Here is a 27,575-nt window from a genome sequence, read left to right as displayed (position 1 = left end):
GGCTGACGTAGCAATGATTCCAGAGAATGGAGGTGACCTTTAGATGCAAATCTACAAGTTGCAGCAGATAGAAATATAATACAACCTAACAATCTAAACTTCTCTGTACTTCCAGGGAAAAACTGCAACTATCTTAAATACTGATGAAATTGAAGTGGAAGACATGAATGAGTGTATTAACTTCCCCTTGGAATTTTTAAATACCAACAATCCTGCAGGCTTAAAGCAATGTTAACTACATCTTAAAGTTTGAACTCAGTCATGGTACAATGAAATTTTAACAGAAATGTGGGATAATGGAACAGTTTATGATCAGTTGTTGAAAGTATAAAATCAATTTGATTTATGCGGATATTCTTACTGATTTTCTTACAGGAGAAATAGTTTTAAATCTGAGAAAAGGCAGTTTCCAATGCTGAATTATCCTTCCCATTTAAGCAACAACAGTTTCCCATTAAGGATTTGTAGTGACTCGCCGATCATTCAAAGTGCCGCCGCGCAATTACGCACTTCCTCCACATGCGGCGCTGTCTGCAAGGCATGCTGCAGCCGCGCCACCTAAGCGGCCAGCCAGCCAGCGGCCGCTGGACTTGGACTCAGTGTTCATTCAAATGTTACCTTGTTCACATGTCTTGCTTTGTCAACTTGCTCAGTGACTTATATGTGTTGTGTCGTTTTGAAATATATGTGTTCAACTTGACATTATAACAACTGGCGACAAGGTAGTGGATTTTTACTTTTCATCGTTGACCCACAGGTTTCCATGGCTACTGTCGAGCAACTATTGCAAGGTCTCATTGAACAGCAAATGCTTCTAACATCGGCGATTCGTGATTTCGTCACGGCATCAAATGCGGGGCGATTCTTGTCGTTGTCTATACCTCCTTTTCCTCTTTATGACGAGACGGCGGAAGACTGGTCTGATTACAAAAAATGTCTTCAACAGCACTTCTTGGCATTTCATGTCACGGACGAACAAACATTTAAGTCTCTGTTTCTTTCATGGATTTCACCTCAAATGTATCGGTTGTTGTCACAATTGGCTCCTTTGAAAGATCCTGCGTCTTTGTCCTTTGCTGAAATGTGCTCACTTCTGTCTTTCTATTTTCAAAAGCAAACGCGTGTGGTAGCCTCTCGTGTTGCCTTTTATCGTTGTAAAAAACAACCAAATCAATTCTATTGCGCTTGGGCTGCTGAACTTCAGGGCCTCAGTCGAAAGTGTCAATTTGTTACTGACATTCACAAAGATTCCTATGCCGATTCCATGGTACGGGATGCCATTATCCGGTCGGCGCCCGACGAAGAAGTTCGGCAACGTGCCCTCCAGTTGGCAAATCCGACTCTAGATGAAATCCTATCCATCGCGCAGTCCTTTGAAATTTCTCGTGCCGCTGGGGTGCAAATAGAGGTGTGGGGTGATGTTGGGGCAATACAATCTCTGTCAGCTGTTGACGACGCGTGCGGTGCGTCCCTGCTGGCTGACGTGGCCGCAGTACGCTCCCACGCGCAGCCTCGGCCTAACCGTACACAACCCTCTAAGAAACTGCAGCAAAACCCACGTCAACTTCCTTCATGTCTGCAGTGTTTTACGAAACATTCATGGGAGGACTGACCCAACGTTGGGCCGTGTGTCACAATTGCAAAAAGAAGGGTCATGTGTCTGCCGTTTGCAAATCCGACCGTATACATGATATTCATGACCGTGACGCTGATTCTGCTTCTGTGTTGTCTGTCAATTGCAATTCTTCCCTTTCAGGGAAGTTATTCCTCACTGTCCAAATCCTTGGTTGGGATGTTCTCAAATGTATCTTCAGTTGGGTTCTCCATTCCTATCACCTGTCACTCGGCAATTACGGATGTACAATAAACAGAAGATTTCTCTCTTGGGACAATTTAATGCTGAGGTACCTTACAAATCCGTTGTTCGCACTTTTCCCATATTTGTGGTCAACCAGAGTACCGCAGAGAATCTTTTTGGTTTCGATGCCTTTCGCATTTTTGGGTTCTCCATAGATGACTCTGTCAATATTGTCTCTGATGCTATTTCTTATGCTCAACTGGATTCCTTGTCGACAACATTTTCGCCCCTTTTTTCTCCTGGATTAGGCCATGCAAACAACTTTGAAGCTCATTTCACACTCAAACCCACTGCTCGGCCCAAGTTTTTTCAGGCTCGGCCCATTCCTGTGGCCCTTCGTGATCGGGTAAAACGGGAGCTGGATCGTCTCACTAATTCAGGGATCTTGCGACCTGTCACTTCCAGTGAGTGGTCCTCCCCTGTCATTGTTGTTGCTATGCCTAATGGTGATATTCGTCTCTGTGGGGATTTTAAAGCCACTGTAAATGCACAATGCCTCATCGACACTTACCCTAAGCCCCAACCTGAAGAATTGTTCACTAAACTTGCAGGAGGCCAGTATTTTTCTAAAATTGACCTGTCAGAAGCTTATCATCAACTTCCTCTCGACACTGCTTCCTGGCAGTTTCTGGTCCTTATCACGCCTTTCGGCCTCTATCAGTACCAACAATTGCCATTCGGGGTTGCCAGCGGCCCTGTTCTTTCAGTGATTTTTGGAACAATTACTGCTCCCTGTCCCTGGGTGTATAAATTACATGGATGACATTGTTGTCACTGGCTCCACCACTGAAGAACATCTTCAGAACCTCCACACACTTTTTCATGTCTTACAGACTGCCGGTCTTAAATGTAATCTTCAGAAATCACATTTTTTTTTCAGGCATCTATCACGTACTTGGGGTTTCAACTCTCTTGATGGTATTCGTCTGCTTCAGCAAACTGTCGCTGCGATCGAAGCCCTTCCTCGCCCTACGTCTGTTAAGGAACTGCAGGCCTTCTTGGGGAAAATAGCATACTATCACAAGTTTTTGCCATCTGCTGCATCGGTGGCTCAGCCGTTGCATCACCTGTTGCATAAAAACGTGCCTTTTCACTGGTCCGCGTCATGCGATGAGGCTTTCCAGCAATTGAAGACTATGCTGAAACAAGCCCCGTGCCTGGCTACTTATCGACCTCGCCAACATCTTGTTCTTGCCACGGACGCCTCTCAATATGGGGTCGGTGCAGTCCTTGCGCAATGTTTTTCTGACGGCTCTGAACAACCCATTGCTTATGCCTCCAAAACGCTCACGGATGCACCAAAAAAGTATTCTCAAATTGAAAAAGAAGCTTTGGCCATTATTTATGCACTCCATAAGTTTGGTGTTTTTCTCTATGGATCCAAATTTCATCTTGTTACGGATCACAAACCACTTGTTTCCTTGTTTCATCTATCATCGTCACTTCCCGACAAGGCTGCACACCGCCTCCAGCGTTACTTGTCTCGTTTCAACTATGAGATTCATTTCCGGCCAACGGCTCAACATGAAAATGCTGATGCACTGTCTCGCCTTCCCATGGGTCCTGATCTGGCATTCAATAGGGACTAACTTTTGTGTTTCCACCTGGATGTTGCCGAGCAGCAGGTTGTGGACGGATTCCCCATCACCGCGGACCGGCTGGCAGCTGCTACGGGTTCTGATCCTACCCTCTCCCGGGTTTTACAATCTATTCAGAAGGGTTGACCAGATCGTCCGTCTGCTAAGACTTCTGACCCGTTGCGGAACTACTACGCCACCACGCAATTACACGCGTCCTCTACATGCGGCGCTGTCTGCCAGCCATGCAGCAGCCGCGCCACCTAAGTGGCCAGCCAGCCAGTGGCTGCTGGACTTGGACTCAGTGTTCATTCGAATGTTACCTTGTTCACATGTCTTGCTTTGCCAACTTGCTCTCAGGGACATATATGTGTTGTGTCGTTTTGAAATATATGTGTTCAACTTGACGTTATAACAGGATTCTTTTGCCATGATGACCAACAATTCCAAAGGTCAAACAGTGAACACAGTAGGAATATTTCTGTTAGAAACCAGTTTTCAGGCATGGGCAGCTTTATGTTACATTCTCAAAGATTTGACCTTCAAGTGACATAAAAACAAAGGTTTTACCTACTCATCATCGTGGAAAGCTGATTCACACAAATCTAAAACAGCTTAAGGTTAAACATTTTTCAAATATAAGAATCATTCTTTAAGTACCTCTTTTTTTTACTACAGCTATCAGAATCTTAATGTGAAATATTTTAAGGATATCTTTAGTTTTCAAATACACACACTGTTCTTTTTTTATCTTTGTTTGTTCACTTACTTATATTAACTGTATAATAAAATGCCTTAATCTTTTGTAAAATACCCATAATGTAAATTATAAAATTAACATTGTAATATTGCATGTAATTATATGTTATGACTTTATTTTTATACCTTACTTTTGGTATGATCAATCCTTAACAAAACAGTTTGACACTATACACTATTTGCCAAAAAAGTCTTAAATGAACATATTAAGAGGTTTACCAGTTTTGGTTTTGACTTTTTCACTAAGCAGTGGGTGAATAATCCAAAACAAATAAAAGAAACATACTTTGATTTCTGCGTCTTCACTGTAAATGTTATACGGGGTTAACATGAAACATGTAACACATTAACTCATTTGTAAACCAATCAGATGTTTCAGTCTGTTTTATACATGGAAGATGAATTATTTAAGGAACTGGGAGGGGGAGGGCGTTGTTTACTTGCCAATATCTTATACTATTAAGACCCATTTCTCAAAAAAGTTGTTCTTTCAGGAATCCTTCTCCACAATATTAATTAAGTTGAAAACTTTGAGAAATCAACACAGAAACTTACCTTGCTGTATCTGCCGTAATGCGCAATGGGTTCCCAGACAGCCCTAGCTCCTGTAGTTCACGGTTATCTCTGAAGATCCCGTCAGGCAGACTCCTGATTTTATTGTAGGCAAGGTTCAGCCTCTTGACATTCGTCAGGTGTGTGAACACATCTCGGTCCAGTGAACTGATGTCATTCCGGTCCAGAATTACATCCTCAAGCTTGCTAGCATCTCTGAAGACATCATTGTCCAAAGATCTCAAGTTAGGATTGTTTTGAACAAGCAGATGCTTCAAGTCTCTGGTGTCACGGAAGAGATCCCTCGGGAGTGATCTGAGCTTTGTGTCCGTTATGTTTAAATATTCCAGACGAGGAACGTGCCTGTGGAAAGAAAATTTGATGTGCCAGAAAGCAGAGTACTCATAATTATTTATAGCAGAAGACAATGTAAGCCAACATTCACATCTACTACTAAAATACCTGTACATACTTCCACCATCTACATCTGAACTTTGCCAACCACTGTGAAGTGCATGGCAACAGTACATCCAACTGTACCAGTTATTAGGGTTTCTTCCCATTTGATTTATGTATGGAGGCTGCGAAGAATGATTGTTAAAATGCCTCTGTGTGCATTGTAATTAACCTATTCTTGTCCTCACAATCCCTATCGGAGAGATATATAGGGGGGATTTAGTATATTCCTATAGTCATCATTTAAAGCCAGTTCTTCAAGATTTGTAAGTATGCTTTCTCAGGATGGTTAACATCTTTCTTCAAGAGTCTCCCAGTTCAGTTTTTTAAGGATCACTGTGTGCCTCTCCATGGGTCAAACAAACCTGTGACCATTCGTGCTGCCCTTCTCTGTATACATTCAATATCTACTGTTAAGTCCTATTTGGTATAGGTCCCAAACACTTTTGTGATCTTCTAGAATGGCTTGCATGAGTGATTTTTAAGTAGTCCCTTTTGCAGACTGATTGCATTTTCCCAGTATTCTACCAATAAATCGAGGTCTGCCACAGCCTATGTGATCTTTCCATTTCATATCCCTTCAAGGCAGAGAACACAGATATTTGCATGAGTTGGTTGATTCCAACTGTGACCCATTGATATTCTAGTCATAGAATACTACAATTTTTTCATTTTGTGAATTGCATAATTTTACACTTCTGAACATTAAAACATCACAAAATGACTAATACTAGCGGTAGACTGCGGAAAGTAAAAGCTACAATTATAGGATTTGACATTTAGAAGAACCTTTTGACAATGTTGGCTGATACACTCTTTGAAATTCTGAAGGTAGCTGAAATAAAATACAGGGAGCAAAAGCTTATCTACAGCTTCTACAGGAAACCGAGTGCAACTGTAGCTGTAAAAAGACAGCAGTGGTTGAAAATAGAGTGAGACAGAGTTGTAGTCTACCTGTTATGATACTGAATATGTACACTGAGCAAGCAGCAAAGGAAACTAAAGATTAAACAAAAAGAGGGAAGGGGGATGAGGTTTGCCAGTGACAATGTACTTCCGTCAGAGATTGTAAAGGCCTTGGAAGACCAGCTGAATGGAATGCTTAGTGTCTTGAAATGAGGTTATAATATGATCATCAACAAGAGTGAAACAAGGCTGATGCAGTATAGGAAAATTAAATCCAGTAATGTTAATGGAATTGGATTTGAAAATGAGACATTAAAAGTAGAAGATCAGTTTTGCTCTTTGGCCAGCAAGTTAACTAGAGCTGCCCGAAAAAGATGGGATATGAAATGCAGACTGGCAATAGCAAGAAGTAAAGTGTGTAGCCATGTAAGGAAGTGAAACGTGGATCTGATATGCCAATGATGAATGGCTCAGGCTAGAAAATTATAGAACCTATTGACATGTGGTGTCATAGAAGAATGCTTTAGATTATTTGGGTAGATCCAGTAACTAATGACGACATGCTTAATTAAATTATGGAGAAAAGGAATTTATGGCACAGCTTGACTAAAAAAAGGAATCAGTTGATAGGATGCATTCTGAGCCATCTAGGAAGGAACTCTGGGGCCTAAAAATTGTAGAGATTTTCACACACTCTGTATTCTTCATCACCAAGTTCCAGTACAGCACTCGTGGCTGCCGCATCGTGGTCACAAAGTGGGGCTGAGGCAGTTTCAGATAAGTTTTTTCAGTCTGATGATAATGTATGGATTTGTAATATTATCTTGACGATGTCCACTATCGACAAATGGTAGCTACTTTTATTCTGAAGAAGGCTGGGTTATCCCGACTGAAACCTAGGTAAATCTAGGTACACTTTGCAACTGAGGCTGTTGATTACTAAAATTAAAAGTTAGCAAATTTCTCTTCTTCAGAAACGCTGTTCTTGCCCTTGCCAGTCTAGATTTTATATCCTCTCTATTTCAACCATCACTGTTATTTTACTGCCCAAGTAGCTAATCCCAAAGTGTGTCATTTCCTAATCTAATTTCCTCAGCATCACCTGATTTAATTCAACTACATGCCATTATCCTCATTTTGCTTTTGTTGGTGTTCATCTTATATCCACCTTTCCAAGACACTGTCCAAGTCCTTTGCCATCTGTGATGTAATAATAATGCCATCTGCAAACCTTATAGTTTTTATTTCTTCTCCCCGAACTTCAATTTCTAGTCTAAATTTTTCTTTGGTTTCGTTTACTGTTTGCTCAATGTACAGACTGAACAACACTGGGGATAGGCTACAACCCTGTCTCACACCCTTTTTCTCAGCCACTGCTTCTTTTTCAAGTCCCTTGACTCTTATAACTGCCATCTGATTTCTGTACAAGTTGTAAATAGCCTTTTGATCCCTGTACTTTATCCCTACTACCTTCAGAATGTCAAAGAGAGTATTCCAGTTAACACTGCCAAAAGGTTTCTCTAAGCCTACAAATGCTATAAATGTCTGTCTCTAAGCTCTGTCCCATGTGATGTAATTTGCAGCCACATAATGCTTTGATTACTGCAGGGGCACTTTCTGTACATGGGCTTTCCCCTGTATTTGTCACACTTACAGCATGGCTGGTCTGAAAATGGATACAAGTGTCCAAAACTAGTCAACATCAAGAAATAAAAAATGCATACTTCTCAATGCAACATACGATGAAGCCACAAACGTTTATTTCAATTAAAAGACAAGCTGAGGACTTATTTTTCACCTCCAGCATGCTGCAAGTTCGTAGTTATAAACCGAGGTTTGCCTTTCCTTAACCAATGCTCTAAAATATGTCATTGGATCAGCACTGCCTCGTGTGTGCCTGGAATTCTCTGGAATCCAAACTGATCTTCACCGAGATCAACTTCTACCAGTTTTTTTTTTTTCAGTATTCAATAAAGAATTCGTATTAGTATTTTGCAACCATGGCTTACTAAACTGTTCTCATCTACTTTCTTTGGAATTGGGTTTATTATATTCTTCCTGAAGCCTGAGGGTATTTTGCCTGTTTCGTATCTCACACAGCAGTTGGAAGAGTCTTGTCATGGCTGGTTCTCCCAAGACTATCAATAATTCTGATGGAATGTCACCTACTCCTGGGGCCTTATTTTGACTTAGATCTTCCATGCTCTGTCAAATTCTTCTTTCAGTATCATTTCTCCATCTCATTTTCATCTGTGCCCTCCTCCATTTCTATAATATTGCCTGCAAGTTCATATCCCCTGTATAGACCATCTATGTACTCCTTCCATCTTTCAGCTTTCCCATCTTAGAGCTTGATATTCATACAGCTGCTTCTCTCTCCTCCAAATGCCTCTTTAGTTTTCCTGTACACAGTATCTATCTTTCTCCTACTGACATATGTTTCTAAGTCCTTACATTTGTCCTCCAGTCATCCCTGCTTAGCTATTTTGCACTTCCTGTCAATCTAATATTTTAGAGGTTTGTATTTCCTTTCACCTGCTTCATTTGCTGCATCTTTATACATCCTTCTTTCATCAGTTAATTTCATTATCTCCAGCATTATCCAAGGATTTCTACTACACCTTGTATTTTTACCTATTTGATCCTCAACTACCTTAACTCCTTCTTCTCTTAAAGCTACCCATTTGTCTTCTACTGTATTCTTTTCCCCTGTTCTAGTCAATCATTGCGTAATGATCCCTCTGAAACTCTCAACAGCCTCTGAATCTTTCAACTTATCCAGGTCTCATCTTCTTAATTTCCTACCTTATTGCAGTTTCTTCAGTTTTAATTTACAGGTCATAATTATAAATTGTGGTCAGAAAAGACATCTGCACCTGGAAATGTGTTGCAATTGAAAATATGGTTCCAAAACCTCTGCCTTACCGTTATACAGTCAGTCTGAATCCTTCCAGTGTCTACAGGCCTCTTGCACATATGTAACCATCTTTGATGACTGTTAAGTCATGTGTTAGTGATGATTAAATTATGCTCTGTGCAAAATTCTACCAGGTGGCTTCCTCTTTCTTTCCTTTCCCCCAGTCTATATTCAACAGCAATTTTTCATTCTCTTTCTTTTCCTACTATTGAATTCCAGTCTCCCACCATAATTAAACTGTCACCTACATTAACTATATGAATAGTTTTCCTTAAATCTCTTCATCATCTGTGGAGCTAGTAGGCACATAAACTTTTTTTACTGTGGTGGGTGTGAGCTTTGTGTCTTATGTTGGCTAAGATAATGAGGTCACTATTCTCTTCATAGTAGCCTACTCACATTCCTGTTTTCTTATTAGTTATTAATCCACTCTTGCATGACCCCTATCTGATTTTGTATTTATAACCATGTATTCACATGATCAGAAGTTGTATTTCTCCTGACCCCAAATTTTACTAATTCCCTCTATGTCTAGCTTCCACATACACATTTTCCTTTTTAAATTTTCTAACCTACATCTGTGATTACGGGGTCTAACATCCCATGCTCCAGTCTGAAGAATACCAGTTTTGTTTCTCCTCATGACATCCTCCTGCATAGTTTCCCACCTGAATATCCAAGTGGGGCACTATTTTACTTCCGGAATATTTTACTCAAGATGATGACATCACATTTAACCATACAGTAGAGCAGTATGCTCTCAGGAAAAATTACGGCTGTAGTTTCCCCTTGCTTTCAGCCGTTGGCAGAACCAGCACAGCAAGACCATTTTGGCTGATGTTACAAGGCCGTATCAGTTAATCATCCACACTGTTGCCCCTGCAGTCATTGAAAAGGCTGCATCCCCTCTTTAGGAACCACATGATTGTCTGGCCTCTCAACAGATACACTATTAACTTGGTTGAATCTATACAGCTATCTGTATCACTGAGGCATGCAAGCCACCCCACCAATGGCAAGATCCATTGTTTATGGTGGGGTGGGGAATATGTGGATAATGTCTGTTAAACTTATTGCAAAATGGAGTGAGTAGCACAGAAGTAATAAATCTAAACACCATGCATCATGACACGGCACTTTTTCATGCATCTTACTGTTTATGATGTCATGTCTCTCCCCCCACTCAGCACCCACCCCCCTCCCCCCCACCCTGCCCCACCTCGAACTATGGACCCTGCCAATGGCGGGGAGCCTTGCGTGCTTCAGCGATACAGTTAGCCTTGACGTATGTGCAGCCACAACAGAGGGTATCTGTTGAGAGGCCAGGCCAGACAAACGTGTGGTTCCTGAAGAGGGGCAGCAGCCTTTTCAGTAGCTGCAGGGGCAACAGTCTGAATGATTGACTGACCTGGTCTCATAACATCAACCAAAACGGCCTTGCTGTGCTGCTACTGCGAACAGCTGAAAGCAAGGGGAAACTACAGCCGTAATTTTTCCCGAAGTCATGCAGCTCTACTGTATGGTTAAATGATGATGCATTCTCTTGGGTAAAATATTCCGGAGGTAAATATGGTGTCCCGTTCGGATCTCTGGGCGGGGACTACTCAGGATGACGTCATTATCAGGAGAAACATAACTGGCATTCTACAGATAGGAGTGTGGAATGTTAAATCCCTTAATCAGGCGGTAGGTAGGAAAATTTAAAGGGAAATAGATAGGTTAAAGTTAGATATGGTGGGAATTAGTGAAGTTCAGTGGCAGTAGAAACAGGACTTCCTGTCAGGTGAATACAGTGTTACAAATACAAAATCAAATAAGGGTAATGCAGGAGTAAGTTTGATGATGAATTAAAAAAAACCCAAGGACTGTAAATAAGCTACTATGAACAGCATAGTGAACACATTATTGTAGCCAAGACACACATGAAGTCCACACCCACCACAGTAGTACAAGTTTATATGCCAGCTAGCTCTACAGGTGAGGAAGAGATGTATGATGAGGTAAATAAAATTATTCAGATAGTTAAGAGAGACAAAAATTTAATAGCCATGGGACTGGAATTCAATAGTAGGGAAAGGAAGATAAGGAAAAGTAGTAGGTGAATATGGACTGGGGGAATGGAATTAAAGAGGAAGCCACCTTGTAGAATTTTCCACAGAGCACAATTTAATCATAGCTAACACATGGTTTAAGAATCATGAAAGAAGGTTGTATATGGGGAAGGGACCTGGAGATCCTGGAAGGTTTCAGATAGATTATATAATGGTAAGACAGTGATTCTGGAACCAGATTTTAAATTGTAAGACATTTCCGGAGGGGGGGGGGGGGGGGGGGGAGGGGCAGATGTGGACTCTGATCACAATTTATTGGTTATGAACTGTGAACTGTAGAAAGGTAGAAATTTAAGGAGATGGGACCTGGATAAACTGAAAGAACCAAAGGTTGTAGAGAGTTTCAGAGAGAGCATTAGAGTATGATTGACAAGAACAGGGGAAATGAATACAGTAGAAGAAGAAAAATGGGTAGCTTTGAAAGAAGAAATAGTGAAGGTAGCAGAGGATCAAGTAGGTAAAAACACGAGACTAGTAGAAATCCTTGGGTAACAGAAAAGGTATTGAATTTAATTGATGGAGAGAGAAAATATAAAAATGGAGTAAATGAAGCAGCAAAAGGGAATATACACATCTAAAAAATGAAATCAACAGGAAGTGCAAAATGGCTAAGCAGGAATGGGAAGAGGACAAATGCAAGGATGTGGAAGCATATATCACTAGGGGTAAGATAGATGCCAACTACAGGAAAATTGAAGCGGACTTTGTAGAAATCAGAACCACCTGTATGAATATCAAGAGCTCAGATGGAAAATCAGTCCTAAGCAAAGAAGGGAAGTCAGAAAGGAGGCAATATTATATAGAGGGTCTATACAAGGAAGATGTACTTGAGGACGGACGGACACACACACACACACACACACACACACACACACACACACACACACACACACACACGTGCATGCATTTATCCCCTTACATATTGTGTATGGATTTAATTAGTGTGTTTATTATAATTACTGTATTTATTACTATCTATTATTTATTGCTCGTGTAATATAGATACTGTAATGTTAACTCACTGAGGATGTCTGGTTACATGCAAGAAGGGACCTGAAAGCTTTGTTTAAATGTGTAAGTAAATAAATAAAACAATAATAATAATAATATCATTTAGAATCCTAAATCAAGTATAGTGTATCATGAAGCGCATGCCTCAGCAGAGACTGCTCCTATTTTACATACATAGAATGTAAGCACATTGCAGAACCTTATATGAATCACAAATATTATACTACTGCATTGTAGCATGGTGGCTAGGTGTCACTGTGTGGGCATGCTGCAGGTTGCCAGTTCAAACCCTAGCACCAGCATCTGTTTATTATTTAGTACTTATCTTTTCCAGAAAGTTCTTGAAATATTTAATGTTTGTTTATTCTAAAATATTCAGTGCGTATAAACATAGAAGCAGTCTGGAATAATCAATGTTTCTTGTTATATTGTAACAAATAAGCCCTCGGTCACAAATATTAAGTCAAAATTGACCTGGTTTCGACGCTACTAGGAGCATCGTCTTCAGAATTAGATTAACTGTGCTAAAACATTAGATATATAGTACATTAATAAAATTAAAGTTTGTACTGACTCGAAAAGATGCAGTACTTCCAAGTCACATATTAAAAAAGATCTAAGCCGGAAAGGCGACGTCACGAACACTTGTGAGATGGCGAGCCGCTAAGGGCTGCTCATACTGTTGACAAGAGTTGCAACAAGACTGAGGTTCCCACTTTATAAAGTGTGGGCAAGTAAACATGGTGTTGCTACGAGCGCCGTCTAGTAGTGGCAGAAACAACTAGGCTACTGTACATTCAAAATTAGACATATGAAATTGTGATGCAGCTGATTCAGGCATAACGTAAGCATTAATAATAACAGGATGAAGTTACATATTTATCTGCTTTAAATAGAGATACATTTTCTAATGTAAAAACGTTAGTTATGACATAAAAGAAAACAGCAAAGATGTGACAGGAAAATAACATTTCGGTAAGCTGCATGAGGAAATCTGAATCAAAGATCAAGCAATGGCTTTATACAGTCAAAAAAGTTTTTATTTCACAGCTGCAGCTGTTCATTGAGAATGAGGCCATCTTGACAAGTGAGATGTTTGAAAATCTCAGATTCCTCTAAGACATCTAACCACCTTTTCGGTATACAGAATATTGTTATCGCCTATGGCTTTAGGCGATTAATTAAGAGATGATCGGTAAAGGATGAATTTAGGGGACTGGTGCCGTTCTTTCTTGTAATAACAGCTCTCTCCATACAGAAGTTCGGGTCTGCTATGGCTGTGCATTGATGCCAGTAATGAATGTGCTTTCAGTGTTATCTGTACTTCACAGATGACCCTGGCTTCGGATTTCAACTGATTGTAGTTTCAATGCAGATGTCTTATGCCTAGTTTATTTCTGCATGGTCTATTTGATCTGGAGATTTGTGAAACAGCTGAATCTACTGGCCTAGGGGGGCGATAAGGATAAGTGACAAAACATTTCTTCAGAACCTGATATTCCTTTTATTTGGAAGCCTGATATTCCCTTTCTTTAAGGTAATGAGAAAAGAGAATTAAGGAAGATGTGTAAAGCACTGAAGATGTTATAAGGAAAGAGAAGACACTCATAATGCAGGATCATGAGAGGCATGGACTCATTGTGAGAAAGGTACTTATCATTTGGGAGCAGAGTAAACAATTTTCTCAATAAGGGCAAATAGGGGCAAAGGTTAGGTGAAGAATTTGGAAAGGAAGACAGAAATAACAGTTAGGGAGATCATGTACAGCAAATAGGAAGGTAATACCAAAACAAATATACGATATCACAAATTTGAAATATGGATCAAAAAAGCTAGAAAAGTAAAGACAGAGCACTGTAAGATGGACAAGGACATAGAGTTAGAGTGAGTAGCATAGAATTAAAGGGAAGTGTAAAATTATAAACAGTATAACAGCAAGGGGGAGTTCTCCTGCAAAAAAACTCCACTGAGCAACTCTAAACAGAAGAAAGAGCAACAAAGCAAAATGCTGGGAAGACAAGTGAAAGCTACCTTACTTTTGATACAGATAACTTGCCAGTGTTCTGCCATTGTGATAATGTATTTGAAATTACAATAAAAGACTGCCGACTGCAATTGGAACTTCTTTCAGTATAGGTGGATACTATATCTGTGTGCATACACATTCTGCAGTCTTGAACTCAAGAATAGAGGGTATGTATTTTGATACAAATTATCAGTGAAAATCCTTTTATGCCAATGCTCCAAACCAACCTTGTCTATATAACAGAAACTGAATCTTTCAGTCAAAGGACATGAAAAGTTAGGAAAGGATAACCAACGATCCCCAAAAGTTCATCAGCAAAACTACTTGTTATGTAAGTAACCTATGGGGGAAAAAAATGCATTAGAACTTCTGTGTAAAAGGCAGTTCTATTATTTGGATCAAAGTCTTCTATCCACATTGAGGACTGAAGGAACTGATTAATTAGCAGTTTTTAATTAAATCAGAACAGAAATATTGTGGATTGCATGTGTAAAGCAGCTCAGAAATGTTACTCAGTACTATGATAAGTGAGTCAGTATCACACAAAGACATGGCGTGTCACTTGTTTCACAACACCAAGCATTAAGAAGCTGTACTAGGGTCAATACTGTAACAGCCTGCTAAATTTAAATGCACCAAATAATGACAGTGTCATGAGAAGGAAAGTGTAACACTACAAGAACAGGTGAGCAAAATAAATGCAACCTGACCAAGGCTAATGTTAACTTTGGAAAAGAAATCAGGGACAGATGACAACCAGAGCTTTTTGCATAACATATGTAATCATTACTGGGTAATAAATATGCCAGGAGATGCCTAGAACTGTTTTGTTACTGCCTGAAACAGCTTGTTATTCAGATGTTTTCTTCCCTGCTCGTTGTTAGTGCCATATTGGTACTTTTTTAATTCATTCAATTTCTTATCCTCTGTGGGGCGAGCAGATAGTGACACTAAGCACTGAATACATTTCTTCACTTTCCATGTTTTCTTTCCCGCATGTAGTATGTGTCGAGCTCAGACAGAGTTGGTGGTATTCATAATCCTCTGATTCCTTACTCTTAGACACATCCCACACACTATGTTTTGTGAATTCAAATTCACTATCTTGAGTTGTGTGGAAACTGTAAGTATCCAACATAAATCAGTTATACTTGAGTTGTGTGGAAACTGTAAGTATCCAACATAAATCAGTTATACCTATCTAAAAGTTCAGTACAATGTTAAACATTAAATTTATTTGAGCTGAGTGTAAAGATCATTTTTATTTTACAACAACCCACTGCACTATTAACATGAGTTCATATTAATGATTATTTATCACATTTTCTCATTGTATACTGCAACAATCAGGAAGGAGGAAAGAAGCAGGGTGATTTTTTTTATTTTTTATTTTTTATTTTTATTTATTTATTTATTTTTTTATTTTTATTTGAGAGTAGACAAGAAATGAAGCAAAGAGTAATTTTTCTTAACTGTCTCATTCAGGCAGAAGAAGGATGACAAATTTTAAAATAAGATTTACTCATAATACAGTAGTAAAAGTATGTGTTTTGACAGTACCAGATACATAAGGTATAAAAGTCATCATTCTTATCGTCCTTATGAAGAATGAGTATGCTGCTTAGTAGGGACTGACTGAAGTACAGAGACCATTAGGGTGGCTGGACCCATTCCAGACTACAGTCAAAGTGGCCACTTTCAGTGATAGCATGTCGCCTGAATACAGGTAGCAACCTACTACAAAATAAGCACTAACCTGAATGCGTCAACCGACAGCCGGTCCACCTCCCTCGACTGGATGAACACTGCAGTGACAGACGAACTCACACATGAAGGTATGTGGTCATCCTTCAGCTTGTATGTGCACACCGCTGTTTTGTCCTGGACGTAGCAGTCACAGCCCCAAGTCCTCCTTGGTGGAATGCTTGAAGGGTAGTGGTAGCTGCAAAACAGGTGAGAAATATGTAGGCAGATTCTCTTAACATAATTAGTTTAAATTACTTTTCTTTTGTAGGAATTTTCGAAGGCAAATACAAGAAATATCTCTTGAAGCAGCTGGGAATATTTACCACAGCCACATAGTATTTTTATTCACTTTCACTTTCAAAATTTGCTATCAACAATCTGTCTGAGATGGAAAGTAGCTGAGATTTTCACAAGTACAACACTAGAAGAAAAAATTATTTGCATTATCATCTAGTGTTTCTAACTTCAGTATGTAAAGTAACAATATATTGTTACAGTCTATCCTGGATTTTCAGTGTATAAAGTGGTGACTTATACAGCCATAAGACTCTTTGACAACTTTCTGTGCAAGTAAAACATCTGACAGATAGCAGAAGTGTTTTCGTATGTAGATTAAAAATGTTTCTCTTTAACGTCTTGAATACCATAGCATAATGGTTCAATGAAGCTAATATTTATACAGAAAAAAAACACAGTAAATGGCCAAGATGCAGCCACGTAAACAATTTCCACACTTTAAAAAAAATGTTTTCCAAGTTTACCAGATGACCTGTTTCACATCATAATGTTTATAGTGAATATCATCTACTGGGCATGTTACTAACTTACCAGTATATTAAATTTAATTTTTAAAGTTAACTGTGCAAGAATGAAAATCCCCTTTAAAAATATGTAAAGTACATAAAGAGACACTTGTGTTTGCCAGTACCAACCTGTAGAAGATGCAGCTCTTAGTACAGCCAACACAAACATACATAAAAAAATAAAACAGTCTTAAGCTGTCTGGCCTAGAAAACCACAAGCCAGTTCACAAAAAATATAAACTAAATATTACTGTGAAACATCAGTACGTGTATTTCAGTGTGTGCCTCAACCTATTTCCGACTTTCCAAACTTCAACAAGTTCTCCTGCATACCTTGTAGGATCAGCACTCCTAACTATCTCTGAGGAAAGGCTAAGCCACAGTCTAGATTAGAGGTTACTTTCAGACTAATACTTCCAATTTACAGCACAATGTACTCTGTTTCAAAACATCGAACACATTAAAACTGTCTTGTCAGACCAGGACTTGACTGCAGAACCTTGGGTTATAAGCCACAGCTGGATAGCTCGGTCAGTAAAGCCATCACCAGCAAAGGCAAAGTTCTGGGTCTGACTCCCAGTCTGTCAAACGGTTTTAATTGGCCAGGGAGTTTCAAAGCAATGCACAATTGGCTGCAGAGTCATAGATTCATTCTGAATAAAATAGTATTGCTAGCTTTAGGAAGTGTAGGTCTCTCCAAGGGAGGAAGGACAAGAGAGGTGAGGGATTGAGAATGAGGCAGCTACTCAAACATAAAAAAAATAAAATAAAAATAAATAAAAACATATTAAAAAAGAATCTCTGAGAATGTGATAAGGAAGATGGTGCCACAATGCTCCTGATAAATTAATGGTGAGCAGGAGGGGTGGAGCAGTCATATCACAATAATGAATTTTCTTTCTTTCCTCTCAGCTGAGACATACTAGCCATAAGCAATAGTTTAACTGGTTTTTAAACATGAATAATCTATATGGAATAATATTCCACTTGGTGAGTAGATTTTTTCATTTATCCAGATACATTTTATTTTCAAAAATTGATTGTTTTTGTTAATATAACCACTTCGTAATGATTGATTCTTGACTTTGATCTCATATTCTGGTTACATCACATGACAAACGTCAACATGTTGCACCTTGCCAGAATTTTGGAAGTGTCTACTTTTATTTAATCGATCATTTTAGTTTAAATGGGGCAACATACAGAGTAATATTACAACAGTGAACAATGAAATTGAAATCTACTGTTCAGAGGTCCAGCGACATGGCATATGCCAGAATGAGGCGCATAAGGAAGCAAAAGCAAATAAATTAAACACGTGATATTAGTACATTTAAAGAGAATTCCCATGATGATTTACATATGAAATATGGATGTGAAGGAAACGACCAAGAGGGAAGACCAAGGATTAAATGGCTGAAAGGTAAGCAGGAGTGTGCTGAAAAAATGAAGTGAGGGCTGGACCAGAGTGAACATAGTAAGATTGAGGGAAAACAGGACAAGATGGTGAGGTTTATGTTAGATGGTGAGGTTTATGTTAGAAACAGACCAGCCTATGGCTATATATGCTTCAAGATGATGATGCTGGTGACGACTTCCAGCAAGAAGTGTCTAGTAACCACAGTTTAGTCAGCTATCAGCTGCCTTTAGTGAATCACCTGTCTAGTTAAAAGTTGATTAACTCTCTACAGTAAATTGTTGATTTCTTAGGATGGATAGGATGTGTGACTGCTGTGTACAGACACAGTAGAAGCTGGCCACTGTTCGTGAACAGCTGTGCGTGCTGATGGCCACGGTCAGCCGTCTTCAGGCTGCTGCCTCAGAGTGTAGCGGCAGTGGGGAGTCTGGTGCGTCGCATGGTACACCCCAGGTGTTACATGCTTCACCCACAGTCCCTGCTGCCGAGACATCTTCGCGGGTACCGGGCGCACCTGGGCCACCCTCTTCCCAAGAGGAGTGGCGGGTTCAGCAGCGTTCGCATTGTACGAGGCGGAGGGTCAATGTGGAGGCTGGCCGTGTGGCATCGCCCGCTCTGCCTGTGAGTGAACATGTGGCCGCTCCTTCAGCAAAGTCCGAGCAGGCACACGGGGGGAGGGGTTTATTAGTGATTGGGAGCTCCAATGTTAGGCGGGTGATGGAGCCCCTTAGGGAAATAGTGGAAAGGTCGGGGAAGAAGGCCAGTGTTCACTCTGTCTGCTTGCCGGGGGGTCTCATCCGAGATGTGGAGGAGGCCCTGCCGGCAGTGATAGAGAGCACTGGGTGCACCTGACTGCAAATTGTTGCTCATGTCGGCACCAATGACTCCTGCCATCTGGGTTCTGAGGTCATCCTCAGTTCATACAGGTGGCTGGCGGAGTTTGTGAAGGCGGAAAGCCTCGCTCGCAGGGTGGAATCTGAACTAACTATTTGTAGTATCGTACCCAGAACTGATTGCAGTCCTCTGGTTTGGAGCCGAGTGGAAGGCTTAAACCAGAGGCTCAGACGATTCTGCAGAGATCTGGGTTGCAAATTTCTCGACCTCCACTATCGGGTGGAGAAATGTAGGGTCCCCCTGAATAGATCAGGCGTGCACTACATGCAGGAAGTGGCTACAAGGGTAGCAGAGTACGTGTTGAGTGCACATGTGGGTTTTCTAGGTTAGAGAATTCCCTCCCTAGGCCCGACAAGAAGCCTCCTGAGACATTACAAGGTAGTAGTAGGCAAAACGCAACAGGGAATAACAATATTAATGTGGTAACAGTAAACTGCAGGAGCATCTATAGAAAGGTCCCAGAACTGCTCTCATTAATAAACAGTCACAATGCCCACATAGTACTACGGACGGAAAATTGGCTGAAACCAGATGTAAACAGTGATGAAATTCTAAACTCGGAATGGAATGTATACCGCAGAGACAGGCTGGACAGTGAAGGGGCACGCATGTTTATAGTGATAAAAAGTACAATAGTATCGAAGGAAATTGACGGAGATCCAAAATGTGAAACAATTTGGGTGAAGGTCATGGTTAAAGAAGGCTCAAACATGGTGATTGGCTGTCTCTATAGGCCCCCTGGCTCAGCAGCTGTTGTGGCAGACCACCTGAAGGAAAATTTGGAAAATATTTTTAGTAGATTTCCTGATCATGTTATAGTTCTGGGTGGAGATTTTAATTTACGAGATATAGACTGGGAGACTCAAACACTTATAACGGGTGGCAGGGACAAAGAATCCAGTGAAATTTTTTTCAGTGCATTATCTGAAAACTTCCTTGAGCAGTTAAACAGAGAACCAACTCATGGCGATAACATATTAGACCTTCTGGTAACAAACAGACCCGAACTATTTGAAACAGTTAATGCAGAACAGGTAATCAGCGATCATAAAGCAGCTACTGCATCGATGATTTCAGCCGTAAAAAGAAATATTAAAAAAGGTAGGAAGATTTTTCTGTTTAGCAAAAGTGACAAAAAGCAGATTTCAGAGTACTTGACAGCTCAACACAAAAGTTTTGTTTTAAGTAAAGATAGTGTTGAGGATCAGTGGACAAAGTTCAAAACCATCGTACAATATGCATTAGATGAGTATGTGTCATGCAAGATCATAAGAGATGGAAAAGAGCCACCGTGGTACAACAACTGAGTTAGAAAACTGCTATGGAAGCAAAGGGAACTCCACAGCAAACATAAACATAGCCAAAGCCTTGCAGACAAACAAAAATTACAGGAAGCGAAATGTAGAGTGACGAGGCCTATGCGAGAGGCGTTCAATGAATTTAAAAGTAAAGTTCTATGTACTGACTTGCCAGAAAATCCTATGAAATATTGGTCTTATGTCAAAGCGGTAGGTGGATTAAAACAAAATGTCCAGACACTCTGTGACCAAAATGGTACTGAAACAGAGGATTACAGACTAAAAGCTGAAACACTAAATGTCTTTTTCCAAAGCTGTTTCACAGAGGAAGACTGCAGTGTAGTTCCTTCTCTAGATTGTCACACAGATGACAAAATGATAGGTATCAAAATAGATGACAGAGGGGTAGAAAAACAATTAAAATCGCTCAAAAGGGGAAAGGCCGCTGGACCTGATGGGACACCAGTTCGATTTTACACAGAGTATGCAAAGGAACTTGCCCGTAGGTCTCTAGAAGAGCATAGCGTTGATTGGAAAAGGGCACATGTCATCCCCGTTTTCAAGAAGGGACATCGAACAGATGTGCAGAACTATAGACCTATATCTCTAACGTCGATCAGTTGTAGAATTTTGGAACACGTATTATGTTCGAGTATAATGACTTTTCTAGAGACTAGAAATCTACTCTGTAGGAATCAGCATGGGTTTCAAAAAAGACGATCGTGTGAAACCCAGCTCGCGCTATTCGTCCACGAGGCTCAGAGGGCCATAGACACGGGCTCACAGGTAGATGCCGTGTTTCTTGACTTCTGCAAGGCGTTCGATACAGTTCCCCACAGTCGTTTAATGAACAAAGTAAGAGCATATGGACTATCAGAACAATTGTGTGATTGGATTGAACACCTCCTAGGTAACAGAACGCAGCATGTCATTCTCAATGGAGAGAAGTCTTCCGAAGTAAGAGTGATTTCAGGTGTGCCGCAGGGGAGTGTCGTAGGACCGTTGATATTCACAATATATATAAATTAACTTGTGGATAACATCGAAAGTTCACTGAGGCTTTTTGCAGATGATGCTGTGGTGTATCGAGAGGTTGTAACAACGGAAAATTGTACTGAAATGCAAGAGGATCTGCAACAAATTGACGCATGGTGCAGGGAATGGCAATTGAATCTCAATGTAGACAAGAGTAATGTGCTGCGAATACAAAGAAAGAAAGATCCTTTATCATTTAGCTACAATATAGCAGGTCAGCAACTGGAAGCAGTTAATTCCATAAATAATCTGGGAGTACGCATTAGGAGTGATTTAAAATGGAATGATCATATAAAGTTGATCGTCGGTAAACCAGATGCCAGACTGAGATTCATTGGAAGAACCCTAAGGAAATGCAGTCCGAAAATAAAAGAAGTAGGTTACAGTATGCATGTTCGCCCACTGCTTGAATACTGCTCAGCAGAAAGGGATCTGTACCAGAAAGGGTTGATAGAAGAGATAGAGCAGCGCGCTTTGTTACAGGATCGTTTAGTAATCGCGAAAGCGTTACGGAGATGATAGATAAACTCCAGTGGAAGACTCTGCAGTTGTTGAAGTTTCGAGAACATACCTTCACCGAGGAGGCAAGCAGTATATTGCTCCCTCCTACATATATCTCGCGAAGAGACCAAGAGGATAAAATCATAGATATTAGAGCCCACACAGAGGCATACCGACAATCTTTCTTTCATGAACAATATGAGACTGGAATAGGAGGGAGAACTGATAGAGGTATTCAAGGTACCCTCCGCCACACACCGTCAGGTGGCTTGCGGAATATGGATGTAGATGTTGAAGTAGATGTAGATGTTAGTGCTTTATGTAGATTTATATGCATAAATTCATAACAGCTGTGTATGGTAACAAAAGAGTTTGCATTTACACTGTTCATCTTGTTAATACATATTGATACGTGTTAACACATATTATCAAATAGATAGAGAGGCTGGCAAGTACTTACCTCAGCTCAGTACAGCCGATAGATACACAAAAAACAGAACCAAAATTTACATTCCTGGCTTTAGGAACAAATGTTCCTTCATCAGAGAGGAGAGAGGGGAAAGAAAGGGAAGAAGGGAAAGTAGATTCAGTTACTCACAACACAGGTTATGAAGCAACAGGGAAAGGAAAACAGGGAGGGTAGCAAGGATGGAGGCATGGTTGTCAGAGGTTTTTTGTGTATCTATCGGCTGTACTGAGCTGAGGTAAGTACTTGCCAGCCCCTCTATCTCTTTGTTAGTACTTGTTTCACATCTTTATATGAGATTTTCCATTAATCATTTAACACATATTACTATACATTATCTGAACTGTGGCAATGTACATCCAACATTATTAGGACAAAATGGTTGGTTGGAAAGCAATGAATATTTAACTGTAATTACAGATAGTTATGTCTTTAAACTGTGCAAAGGAAATTTTTCTCCTAGTTACAGTGTGACTTCTATGACTCCCCAAAGATGACAATCAGCAAAAAATGACTGAAAAAGCAAACTTTCACTTGAATATCATCATGTATGTAGCCCACTTTGCAACTAAAATGCAGTATTCACACACCAACTAAAAGTAGATATTTCCACGATTCCAGCAAGGTGCAACACATTCATATTTGCCATTTGATGTAAATTGAATATGAGCTCAAAGTCAAGGGTCAATCATTATGAAGTGGGTAATTAACCACCAAGAGTCCTCTGGCCCTGGTAATGACATCAGTGTGTTAAGAAAGAGCACCCATGAGCTCTTTCAGGTACCATATGTCATATCCAGGCAGAGCCACTTTTTGATACTGACTGCTATGTTTCACCCTTCCAAATAATCCCAGGCATTTTATATGGGACTACAACTGGATGACTGAGTTGGCCATTTGAGTTTCGACAGTGTGCCTTAGATTTCAAGTGGTTAGCACACTGGACTCGCATTCGGGAGGACGACGGTTCAATCCCGTCTCCGGCCATCCTGATTTAGGTTTTCCGTGATTTCCCTAAATCGTTTCAGGCAAATGCCGGGATGGTTCCTTTGAAAGGGCACGGCCGATTTCCTTCCCAATCCTTCCCTAACCCGAGCTTGCGCTCCGTCTCTAATGACCTCGTTGTCGACGGGACGTTAAACACTAACCACCACCACCACCACCACCACCACCACCTTAGTTTTCATCAAACCAGGAATGTATGTGTGCAGCCATGTGAGCGTAACTGTTGTCACCTTGATGAATGGCAGTGTCCACAGCATGCTCGTCATGAACAAAGAGCAGTACTTTGTAACCAAGAATGTTGAAACAATATACACAATCAAGTCCACAGTAGCCTAATGAGTGGGTCCAAGACATTTTATGAAAAACACCCCTAAAACATCACACTGTCATCTCTGGCCTGAATTACACTCACTACACAATGTAGATTAAATGCTCCAGAGGGGCATTGGTGAGCTAGACACCCTGCATCGTGTGAAAAAGAGGCAAAATGGTGACTTTTTGGACCAGATTACACCCCTCCAGTCAGTTCAGTCAGTTATTGTTCTGTTTTGGTTGTTTCAGTAAAGATTTCAAGTTTTATGGTCATCATGACCAAAGGCCTTCTGTGAGGCACCCAATTCCATATATCCACTGCATGCAGTTCCCTTCACAATGTTTACTCATAAACTGACTGAGATGGAACTGCACTGGGGGACAGTAGCCATTCCTGACTTGTTTGAAACTGATTGTCATTGGCTAGAGACAAGAGTACCTGTCTGTTGGTATCTTTTTATGACCAATGTGTTACAGGGCTGCAATAGGTACACCATACCTTGTAGATATGTTGGATGGCCTCCCTTCGTACACTGACAAATTAGGCCACTTCATTCACGATACCTCCCTTCTGCCATTCTATCAAGTCTCCATGCTGACCTATCTCACTGTACAGAATCCACATGACCATCTGGTCACTATGCACTTCACTGCCCTGACTTACGTCAGAGGTGGAGGGTCACATGACCATCTGGTACCAGTCCCACAACATCTACAGATCTCCAAAAGAATCAGCAGGCTCTTTCAATCAGATGCCTAATATTTTGTTCAGTGTGCTTAAAAATAAAAGAAATAAGATAATTTTAGAAATAAAAATAAACTGATATCCTTAGCAGTACTCACTGTGGCATCGGCAAGAAGATGATCATCGGGAAACTTGGCCTGAAATAACTCTTCGAGTATCCAAATGGGCTGGAATGGTAGCTCGACGAGAAAAAGCCGCCGCCTCCACCGCCATATCCACCACCATATCCACCGAAGAGCCCTGGCATCATACTGTAGCTGGAGGTGTAGCCCGGAGGACTCCACTGTGAGCCACCACCAGGATAGTAGCCACCCGGATAATGACCAAAGCCTGGAGATCCAGGGTAACCTTGCTGGTAGCCATAGTAACCACCACCACCACCACCACCCCCCGAGTACGACGGGTAACCTCCGTAATGGCCGGGATACCCAGAGTAACCACCCGGATGGTTTTGATAGCCGGAGTAGCCCTGTTGGTAGCCAGGGTATCCAGCCTGATGGGTCGGGTAGCCCGGATAGGCAGGCGGGTGGCCGGGACTGTACGCTGGGGGTGGCTGGTTCGGATTGTAGGCAGAGGGAGCGTGGCCTGGAGGGCTGTACGGTGGTGGGGCCTGCTGCGTGCCGTGATAATTTGGGTTGTACGGTGGCGGTGCCTGTTGAGTGCCGTGGTAATTTGGGTTATAAGGAGGTGGTGCCTGTTGTGTCCCGTGATAATTGGGGTTGTACGGTGGCTGCCGTGGGTAGTCCGCTGGCTTGCTTCCCGTACCACTGCAACAAAAATATTCTGCTATACAAACAATGAAAACTCCAAGTAGGAATAACAACAACTTACGAAAAGACAGATTGCTACTTACCGTAAAGAAGACAGATCAAGTTGCAGACATGCACAATTACAAGACACTCACATAAAGCTTTCAGCCCCCCCCCCCCCCCCTCGCCCCGCCAAGCACAACCACACACAATCACACCTCTTGCACATATAATTGACAACTCCAGCATCTCAGGCCAGAACGGTGTGTATGTCTCTCTTTTACCGACTAAGGCTGTGGCCAAAAGCGTTGTGCGAGTGTCTTTTAAATGTGCCTCTCTGCAACTTGACATGTCTTCTTTACGATTTGTAGCAACCTATGTTTTCCTACATTGTTGATATTCTGCTACACAACTGCTCAAAATACCTTTCCTCTCAAAGTAATACTACTGCACTATTTTTGAGTAACAAAAGTGAAACAGCACCAAATAAAATCAGGGCTAAACTTTACATGGGCCATCACTGTGCTGTACTTGTTCACAATATGGTGCAAAAGTATCAAAGTGTCACACCTGAAACAGAGTACAGGAGGATATTATATGGTAACCAATAAAATATATATATATAATTTGTACCTGTGCCTGTTCTATTAGTATGTTCTTAATTATATCATCTGAAATACTAATACTGGTTGTGATGACAAAATTATATGAACTACGCACCTTTTATGGACGGTACTTTCAATTTCTGTTTCTGCCATTTACAGCACTTTCTTTTATTAGTATACACAGCACTTTAACACTGTCAGTCTTTAACTATTATTAATGGTTCCATCTCAAAGGCAGATTCTACATTTAAGGCAATTTATCTGCAGTGTAGTCCAAGGTTTAGGTTAGTTTGAAAGGAGTTAATTCAGTTGCATTTTGGCAAAGCCAATTTACTTGAAAGTGGAATCTAGATTGTGATGATATACAGATCTGTAGCCAGCTGGCTATGTTAGCCTAGAAGCTGAAAGCTTCATTTTCCATTATTTACTGCTTGCTTGAGCCTGAAATCTACCAACATACAGCAAAAGAATAAGAAGAAAATTTCACATTAAATTTCTTATAAAGTGTTTGAGTGTATTTTTCCATGAAAATGACATGGTCTGCTTAAAAAATTCAGTTTGATCACTGTTAGCACATAGTGTGTTAAGGTAGTTGTTATGTTGAATATTTCTCCTGCGATCTAAGTGAAAACTTTGTAACATCAACGTGTGATCCGGGCAGTCGCAGAGGGTGGGCTTACTGGTAGTTGGGAGCTCCAACGTCAGGCGCGTAATGGGGCCCCTTAGGGAAATGGCAGCAAGAGAGGGGAAGAAAACCAATGTGCACTCCGTGTGCATACCGGGGGGAGTCATTCCAGATGTGGAAAGGGTCCTTCCGGATGCCATGAAGGGTACAGGGTGCACCCATCTGCAGGTGGTCGCTCATGTCGGCACCAATGATGTGTGTCGCTATGGATCGGAGGAAATCCTCTCTGGCTTCCGGCGGCTATCTGATTTGGTGAAGACTGCCAGTCTCGCTAGCGGGATGAAAGCAGAGCTCACCATCTGCAGCATCGTCGACAGGACTGACTGCAGACCTTTGGTACAGAGCCGAGTGGAGGGTCTGAATCAGAGGCTGAGACGGTTCTGCGACCGTGTGGGCTGCAGATTCCTCGACTTGCGCCATAGGGTGGTGGGGTTTCGGGTTCCGCTGGATAGGTCAGGAGTCCACTACACGCAACAAGCGGCTACACAGGTAGCAGGGGTTGTGTGGCGTGGGCTGGGCGGTTTTTTAGGTCAGATGGCCTTGGGCAAATACAGAAAGGGCAACAGCCTCAACGGGTGCGGGGCAAAGTCATGACATGCGGGGACCAAGCAGCAATCGGTATTGTAATTGTCAACTGTCGAAGCTGCGTTGGTAAAGTACCAGAACTTCAAGCGCTGATAGAAAGCACCGAAGCTGAAATCGTTATAGGTACAGAAAGCTGGCTTAAGCCAGAGATAAATTCTGCCGAAATTTTTACAAAGGTAATGACGGTGTTTAGAAAGGATAGATTGCATGCAACCGGTGGTGGAGTGTTCATCGCTGTTAGTAGTAGTTTATCCTGTAGTGAAATAGAAGTGGATAGTTCCTGTGAATTATTATGGGTGGAGGTTACACTCAACAACCGAACTAGGTTAATAATTGGCTCCTTTTACCGACCTCCCGACTCAGCAGCATTAGTGGCAGAACAACTGAGAGAAAATTTGGAATACATTTCACATAAATTTTCTCAGCATGTTATAGTCTTAGGTGGAGATTTCAATTTACCAGATATAGACTGGGACACTCAGATGTTTAGGACGGGTGGTAGGAACAGAGCATCGAGTGACATTATACTGAGTGCACTATCCGAAAATTACCTCGA

The 27,575-nt window shown here is 41.1% G+C and overlaps 1 protein-coding gene across 3 annotated transcripts in view; it reads right to left on the bottom strand.

Moving 5' to 3' along the window:
• LOC126425327 (uncharacterized) overlaps window positions 1-27,575 on the bottom strand; it is a 296,062-nt gene that overhangs the window by 19,970 nt on the left and 248,517 nt on the right. For all 3 annotated transcript variants that reach the window (XM_050088309.1, XM_050088310.1, XM_050088311.1), the window contains 3 exons: window positions 24,494-25,162; window positions 15,930-16,115; window positions 4,750-5,109 (listed from right to left, as the gene is read on the bottom strand). In XM_050088309.1, the coding sequence (XP_049944266.1) occupies window positions 4,750-5,109; window positions 15,930-16,115; window positions 24,494-25,162 (1,215 nt within the window). The remainder of the gene's footprint in view (window positions 1-4,749; window positions 5,110-15,929; window positions 16,116-24,493; window positions 25,163-27,575) is intronic.

This window comes from Schistocerca serialis, chromosome 10 (genome assembly GCF_023864345.2).
Source record: "Schistocerca serialis cubense isolate TAMUIC-IGC-003099 chromosome 10, iqSchSeri2.2, whole genome shotgun sequence".
NCBI lineage: Eukaryota > Metazoa > Arthropoda > Insecta > Orthoptera > Acrididae > Schistocerca > Schistocerca serialis.
This window is presented reverse-complemented; position numbering and strand designations above follow the sequence as displayed.